At 37.5% G+C, this 8,976-nt stretch overlaps 1 protein-coding gene across 1 annotated transcript; it reads right to left on the bottom strand.

Annotated features, from left to right (window-relative positions):
* Positions 1–3,018: 3,018 nt before the first annotated feature.
* On the bottom strand, positions 3,019–8,668 carry LOC114534698. Its single transcript, XM_028556167.1, has 3 exons — positions 8,238–8,668; positions 6,689–6,981; positions 3,019–6,248 (listed from the first exon to the last, which is right to left on the bottom strand). Exons 1-3 carry the CDS (start codon positions 8,600–8,602, stop codon positions 3,541–3,543), a joined length of 3,366 nt encoding a protein of 1,121 aa, XP_028411968.1. The 5' UTR covers positions 8,603–8,668; the 3' UTR covers positions 3,019–3,540.
* Positions 8,669–8,976: the final 308 nt, after the last annotated feature.

Here is an 8,976-nt window from a genome sequence, read left to right as displayed (position 1 = left end):
TCACGATATTATAACCCACACTCCTCAGAAGATGCACACAACAATTTCCAAACATAGCCCAAAAAGAGTTTCCAAATATGCATTAGATGAGAAATTGTACTTTCTTACACCTTATATTTGATTTTTTTGTACCTTAACCGAATGCCTCATTCTCATTCTCATATTATACAAGTACTATACAACCGGATTGTGGTTTTGTGAAAAATATTTACTACGGTATACAGATGTAGAGGAAAGGTGTTCAAAGACACGGTGAGGGTAAATCAATTACGATTTTGTAGCACTTCACTCGATGCACGTAAATTCTAAGGGTTTTTAAAGGGTTTTAATTTCGAATGGAATGATACACAACTAAATTCAAGAAAAATTAGTCAGGTTCGATTCCTGCCGAAAGACCGATAGTTGACTAATTTTTCTCAACTGTTCCTGGCTTGAAAGTAGTTGTTATGATTCCACTCGAATTTAAGACCCTTTAAAAACTTTTAGTTCAAGTACATGGTTTCATTCTGTCTCTTAGAGTTAGCTTGTTTCCATAGCCTGAAAACTTTGAAGTAAAACCGAAAAAAACCCCGAACAAAGTTACCTTGGTAATTAGTAAAAATTCAGTAATATTGCCAATGCTGCGTTCTGATTAGCAAATCGCACTAATCACCGACAATTATCGAAAAACGTCTCTTTCGACGCGATTTAGAAAAAATAATTTTACAGCTTTTTGCTGAGACAGTTGATTACTCGATCTTCATTTCTAGAGCATAGTTGGTACAATTCCGCCCATTTCATAGAAATAACAAACTTTACTTACAAACTTACCTTACTTACTACATACTTCGGTACTTTACTTCTTTACTTCGTGTTCTTAAACAAAATTTACTTTATTTCAATTTCAATTCCCAGGAAATGCGCCGACATCGTCAAATCTACAAATTCAATTGAGTGGTACGTATATCATTGTTGGGGCAATATTGGTTCCCCGGAATCGTTTTTGGAATTCTCACGGCGATCATTATCTATTATCGTCGTCGTCGTGAAATTTACCACAACCGGGAAGGCGTGATCTTACGGAAATTGATACAAAAAACGAATTAACAGCATAAAATTATATTAAGATGAACTAATACTAAGTTGAGCAAAAGACATGGTATTTTCTTTATATTTTCAAAGAAAATGCCATTTGGATGTTTTATTGTCAGTTTGTGGGTAAATTTATATTTATATAATAACGTAAAGAATTCAAGCAATTTCATTGGTCGAGAGCCATGATCTATAAGAGGACAGACGCACGGAATGACATCACAGCAATTTTCTTGTTTTTTTAAATTGCAAACAAATAATTCAATTAATTTTGGATTTTTTTCAGTTTTATTATATAAAACAAATAGATTACAATGAACCGTTGTCTGTTCAGTTATAGATACACGGTATGACGCCATATGTGATAAGAACAAAATTTGTTCTTATCACATATGACGTCATACCGTGTATCGATAACTGAACAGACAACGGTTCATTGTAATCTATTTGTTAAATAGTCATCTTTATCTTAAACGTGGATTAAAACTTATTACTTGAACATGTATTACTTGAACAAGAATTACTTGAACTTTATCACGAAATATTTAAGTAAACTAAATAGAAAGTAATTATCACATAGTTGCACGAAAATACTGAACCGGCCTATAAACATAACATAAAAAAGATCATTCACAAGGAATAAAACTCAACTCTAACTTTTGCGACGCAATTCAAAGCGTGAAGCGTGCCCTAAGTATAAGGTAAAATAGGATGAAAAATTAGACTCTCAAAAACACATGTAATGCGTCTTCTCCACAAAGAACTAGTGTGCGTGCACAAAATTCCGATGCTCGAATGGTATTCACAAAATGTGTGAATGTAAGTACACAAAAAAACTCACTAAAAGTTCTGTTGCAGTTGAACATTTCCGGAGATTTACTTAATTGTAAGCCTTTCAAGTTTCAACAGATCATACCAACACATTTTTTACACGGATGTCGCTAGTTTACAGTCGCAATTTTGCAGTCAATTTACGCGGTCACCGTCTAATATATTATTTTAATGTGCTGATAACACCGAAATTGAAACGAACCAGAAGCACTCACGAGCACACTCCTTTGATACGCGTAACCGGTACGCGGCACAGACATATGCACATATCGCTTCTGGTTTTGATTCACTGTGCTGGTGTAGTATGATCGCATCTCTTGCAAAAACATAAAAATTCAGACTTGAACAAGTTTGAATTTCGCTATGACTATGTACAGTGGCGTAGCCAGCCTGACGATTTTGTCCCGCTATGTAAATTTCGAATTATTATAATTATTCATGTCTTTAGAAATCTATTGTTTTCACAGTCAGTGAACACTAAAATATTAGCATAGCGGGACAAATCGACAGGCTGGCTACGCTACTATGTATCGCAGTGTTGTGTTTCTATTAAAGTGACAGTACTTAAATCCCATTCGGGTAAGCATATAGTAACGTGGTGAGGAAAACAATGAGCGGCGCCATGCATACGGAAGACCAATTTTCGAATATTAATATTTAACCCTTTTATAATACATCGACAATTAATTCTTATTACTAGTTAGCACTTCTGTTCGCTAGAATGTATACAAGAAACTATTGGAAGCATTGAAATAAACTTGATTTTATTAATTTTTAGGTGCTAAATGTGTCAATCATCAAAATTACGAAAAATAGCAAAGTGGGAGAAAGGCAACTTTGACTTTTGTTTCGGCTTTGCGTCTGCCCGCCAATTTTAAGGCGGGCGAAACGAAGGTCTGTGTTCAGGCTAAGCGGGCAAGTACTGTGCTTGCATAATTGAATTTAATTATATGCAATGGTACTCACAAGTTGAATGCATACTCGTTCCCAGGTTTCTGAGTGAAATGATAATAAACATTACATGACAATACAAACATTTTCATGGTGCATGGTTTAACATTGACCTGCTTTTAGACAATTTCGATATTGCGATTTATTAAGAATAAATTCGTGCAAAATGCAAACTCTTTTGTGGATTTTTATTTCACTTCCAGACTTCGGAAGGTCATTTGTTTTAAGTCTTCAGGTCAATGATATATAAAAGAGACTGGATTACGCATCTGCTATAATGAACAGATCAAGCTTATGGCGGAAATGGCCGGAGGTGAGTACAAAGTTTCACGGCATTTAGATGTTGCATGGAAATGATTACCTAAGAATTTTTTAAATTCAACCGCCTTCTTAGTCGTTTCAATTTTCATGGGTTGCCTAGTTGAGAGCACCTCACAAGCCGCCAGGAGACTCATCATAATACATTTCAATAATATAAAATATTGGAAACTCTATTTCGCATCATGCTCATAAGCAAAACCAAGAAATTATCCCCAGTTCGGTACACATTAGAAAATCCGACCTAAACAGAAATATTCATGGCTTTAATTAAAATTGGGATAATCAATTCAAAACGATGCGTTATACCCAGGGTTTGTATACATCGGTGCTTTAATTTGTCTGCGAAGAGTTTTCCCCACTCGAGTATTAGTCTAAATGTAACTCTTCCAGCTTGTCACGAACCGAACCAAACTTCTTTGGCTTCAGGGTTTTGGACAATGCTTCCAGGGCTTCAGGGCTTTCCGAGGTAAGGAGAGAAAAATCTACAGTATGTCGTCGGGTATCTTCGCCTCGTTTCGTGCAATCTTCGCGTGAATTTCGCAACGACGAAAACCGCCCACGTCTTAAATTAGTGGCAACAAAGTTCGGAAAACTAATTCGGTTAGATCGCTTACTTCTTCGCTCATTAGAGCGGGGTATCGGGCTTTGCTTTGCGCCGTACCTTTTCTGGAAGGATTCTGTATATAATGTACACTGCAAGTCGCCAGAAGCTGCTTCAGACTCATCTTGGCAAAAAAATTGTTTTACATTTGAATCTGTAACATCTGAGTGTGGATATTTATAAATAAAGGAACCATCGTTCCAATCGCGTTTTTTCCCTAAATATTTGCTTTCTTCATTTTCAGATGAGTTCGATGAAGATAGCGAGATGCAATCAGACACAATGCTGTAACGGTGGTGGAATTTTACACTGTCAGAATTTTCACTCAGTTGCTTTAATGGTGCAAATAGATCTTCGACGTTTGAAACATCACTATCTTCTAACGTGAGCGTCTCGCCCGTCGGACAATTCCTCAAACTACCTTCTGTGTCCTGAAGCGTTTTCGAATGTTTAGCTTTACTAATTTCCATTTTGATATTTTCATGATTTATCCCAGGCAAACGTTTCGTTGATAGTGGAGCCTTAGTGTCCTCCTCATCATCTGTACCACAATGAATCCCATCATCACATGTCCCACTCTCTTTTCTATCATCTGTACCACAACTTACCCCATTATTACATTTCCCAGTCTCTTCCTCATCATCGGTACCACAGTGAATCCCATCATCACATGTCCCACCCTCTTTTTCATTGTCCTTACCACAGTGTTTCCCATCATCACATGTCTCAGTCTCTTTCTCATCATCGGTACCACAGTGAATCCCATCATCACATGTCCCAGTCTCTTTCTCATCGTCAGTACCACAGTGTTTCCCATCATCACATGTCCCAGTCTCTTTCTCATCATCGGTACCACAGTGAATCCCATCATCACATGTCGCAGTTTCTTTCTCATCGTCAGTACCACAGTGAATCCCATCATCACATGTCCCAGTCTCTTTCTCATCATCGGTACCACAGTGAATCCCATCATCACATGTCGCAGTTTCTTTCTCATCGTCAGTACCACAGTGTTTCCCATCATCACATGTCCCAGTCTCTTTCTCATCATCGGTACCACAGTGAATCCCATCATCACATGTCCCAGTCTCTTTCTCATCGTCAGTACCACAGTGTTTCCCATCATCACATGTCCCAGTCTCTTTCTCATCGTCAGTACCACAATGAATCCCATCATCACATGTCCCAGTGTCTCTTTCATTGTCTGTACCACAGTGGACCCCGTCATCACATGTCCCAGTCTCTTGCTCGTCATCAGTACCACAATGTATCCCATCATCACATGCTTCAGTCTCTTTCTCATCATCAGTACCACAGTGAATCCCATCATTACATGTCTTTGAGGCCACAACAGCTCCAATCTTATGTCCGTCATTTCGGATTACATTAGATCTATTGTAATTCAAATCAATATTATGAGTCGGTTGCAAATCTGGGTCAATGTTTACAACACTGCTTGAATTATGTCTTTCAGAAGGCACATGAGAATTAACTAAGATTGTACAATGACCATCATTAGGTTGACGATCCCTTGGCGTATGAATATCCACAGAACATACATGTCCGTTTTCACGTCTTGTTTCACCACCCCGAATTTGATTCATTTCAATTTCTTTAGGAAGACTTCTTCGCTCTGAAGCTACTACAACTGATTTCGTAACACCATTTTCTACAACGTTTCCCGAACTATGCCTCCACTTTGCTCTCTCAGCCTTTTCCCTTTTTATCTTTTCTCTATCCAGCGAATATTGCTTCTGCAGTTGCGAGGGCTTGTGATACAAGAGCTCGCTTTCCAAAGGCGGAGAGCGGCTGGAGGTCCTGTTCCCCTGGGCAACACCAGGCCGGAGAGAGCCCTTACTTGCACGAATATCTACAAGTATTTCTTTTCCTTTTGGCGTTAATGACTCTTCATCTTCATCTTCATAGGATCGTACAACACAACAGCAGATCTTACGTTCAACAATACCTGCAACAGTCGGAACATCGTGTGATGTCCGAAAGATTATCCCTTGTATCGATAAGCTAGGGTGGTAACAATGGTAATACAAAACCAAAGCAATAACACCAATAAAAAAACCACCAAATACCGTTCCTAAAGCTGCCACAAATACTACACCATACTCGTGGCGGTAAGGTAACCAGGCTCCCATAAGGACACAGTTCTCCACAAACATTAAAGCATAGAACAATATCAAACGTTTTCTAGTGAACCCATCTTTCACATTGAAAAAACAAAAAACATATATGAATCCCACAACGATTGGAAACATAAATTTCAGGATTTTATTCTTGGAACCAAAGGATGGCTTCTGCCAACGTATCCAGAACGCCATTAAAAACCAATGTAGACAAATGAAAAGAAAGATCCAAGATGTGTAGACTGAGGCAAAGAGGACAAGGGTAACAATACGTGATGCCACCATCGTTATGCGCCAAGCAATCTGACAAGCGAAGGCCCACCATGTCATCTTGCCTATTAAAAATAAAATAAGTAGTTTTAAGCACCGTTCACAACAACAGCTATTTTTGGTGTGGCTGCAGAATTTGTGTCAGTGTACCCCCCCCCCCACCAATCATCATCTATTCACTCCTCACTCCCTTCCTACCCTTGGCCCCAATGTCATTGTAACTAGTGGTGAATTTGGGGTGTGTATAGTGGTGGATTTTGGGGTGTGTATAGTGGTGGATTTTGGGGTGCATCCCTGTAGACTTTGGTCACAAGACTTGACTGCCAGGGGGTAAAATAACATAACATAGTGTACCAAGGTGCAAATATAGAATGACTTTTGATCTCTTGCAGTTTCCTAATTGGTCAAGATTAACTGCTTACAAATTCATTACCTGAAGGCCCCTACACTCAATCAGACTCAAACAATGTTTAAAGGTAGTGTGCCATGTTTAAAGGTAGTTTACCTTTATTTTTCGATGCATCTCGTTGGGCTTTGGAATAACTGACGATTGATGACGCCAAAGATATCAATGAGAAACAAGCAGAAAGTGCTGTCAACCAATCATTGTCTTTGTCAAAATGCCTGTTATATGCTAAAATATACAGCTGAAGAACCATTTGTGGTGCTGATTCAATAAATACTTCAAATAATCGTAGCATTGCAATGTCACGCCATTGTTCAATGTATATACTATAGGCATTTCTATCTGGAGTTTCCTTCCTGCTCCGCCTGGCACTTCTGTAATACTCCCAGTACCTAGGTATGAAAACAATTGATCAAATGTGGCAGATTCAGATGGTGTGCAAGCAATGGATCTAATTGAGAAACCATATTCTCTTGTTCTTCTTACTAATTATAATGTAATGTATATACTAAATTAAATAGAGTGTTAACACCTAGCAAGGCACTTCAAGATCTATTGTCATACCAACTGTCTCCAAAGTCAAAAAGATTGCAGTAAATAACAATATTAACAATCATTTATAGATACAGATATACAAGAATATACCTATATGTTATATAATTATAACATATACTACATTTAATATAGCCATATTAGCAATAGTATGGGCTTTCTTTTCGCATAACTTTATTTATGCATTTTCATTTTGGATTGTTTTAACAAGAGTTATGTGAATTTGACTATTGTTGTACATACATACAGCATAATTTATCATTCAAAAAGTTTGACATAAAATGATCAGTCATTCAGCTCATAGTTACATGTTTTACTATAATTAAAATCACAGCATGTGGTTGAAGTTTTCTTATGCTTTGTTGTTGCTATTTCCTTTTGCTATTTTCCTCATAAATATACCCTTCTCCCAATGTGTTCATAAAACATGAGGTAAAGTTATATTCAATGGTCATTCTGTAGAATCAGCATGGCGGAATTGGGAAACATACAGCTAAATAGACATTCTATAAACTGATTTCTTCTCAATTAAAAAAAGTCTGTTTACATGCATGCATCCATGATTGTAAAATGATTGTGTTTTATATTTTTGTTCTTCAATGAAAATATTTAAACACCTTTCTTTTATATAACCAGAATGTTCAGACGTTACAACTTGAAGTAGGAGTATTTTGTTAATAGGATTTATACAAATAAAATTTCACTTTCTGAGATAAGATATATATTAATGCTTGGTTCTAAAATATGTATCACCCTTTACTACATATAAACTGGCCCTAGTTTAAATATGTATACACATGTGTGGGATGACAAGACCCAAATTTGTATGAAAAATAAATTGTGCTGAGTGTAATAAGGCAAATGTTCTAGTTTAATATTACATCTGATTGATCTGAACCTTGCCCTTGGACTTTCATAATCCTCCATGCTGTTACGGTACTTCTAGTATAGCACACAGTACTGTCCTATAATCTCATATCACTTTATTTTCTTAATATCCCTATTCGCAAAACCAGGTTTCCAGGGAAATTTTATTCGTAATATCAACTTGATATAATATTAAGACCTTCAAATGACAATATTAAACATTGAATACCTTTGCAACGGGCCAAGTTGTAGCACATGCAAAACAACTATGGTTGCTTTGCTGGCTTCTTCAGCCGTGTCTTCGTAATACCACTTTAGTGAGAACATCATCATAACTAACGAAGCACTCATGACACACGCGAGTGTAAGAGAAAACCAGATGTGGTCCCCATTGCGGAAATACTTGAGAGAAACCAAAATATCTGTCACAACGTCCGCTATATAGAAACCCACACTGCCGAAAATCCACAAATAATCGTACCAAGCGGCTTTCAACGATTGATCTGAAGTCGACAAACGATCCCTAGTTGGTCCGCCGTCTTTACAATCAACGCGGTGATTATTCGAGTCATCTACCAACGACTTATTAGACATCTTACTTCAGTTATAACCCGAATGTCATCGTCAAAACATCAGCGTGTTTTCCTTTTTTATCCCCCGCTGATTGTTTTAAAAAGCATCTGGAAATACACAGCGCATTCCTAGGATTCTCGCTTAATTTGCGGGAAATTGTCGCGCCAGTTTTTGGCATTTGGATTTGAAGTTTGAACATTTTGGAAAATACATGAACTCTTCATGAAGCAATGGTGGACTGCATAAAATAGGTTAAATAACAGAAACCTTCAAAAAATAGGACGGGATAATTTAGGGGATATTCCTCCTCGACCTCGAGTGTTGCCTTAAAATACGCCAAAATTGTGAGTCGCTGAATCGCCTGAAAAGCGTATAATGCTTCGCCAAAAATAACG

Source organism: Dendronephthya gigantea, unplaced genomic scaffold (genome assembly GCF_004324835.1).
Source record: "Dendronephthya gigantea isolate DGI-Jeju-01 unplaced genomic scaffold, DenGig_1.0 000104F, whole genome shotgun sequence".
In the NCBI taxonomy this organism is placed as follows: Eukaryota; Metazoa; Cnidaria; class Anthozoa; order Malacalcyonacea; family Nephtheidae; genus Dendronephthya; species Dendronephthya gigantea.
The sequence above is the reverse complement of the archived record's forward strand: the minus strand, read 5'-3'. Positions and strand labels throughout refer to the sequence as shown.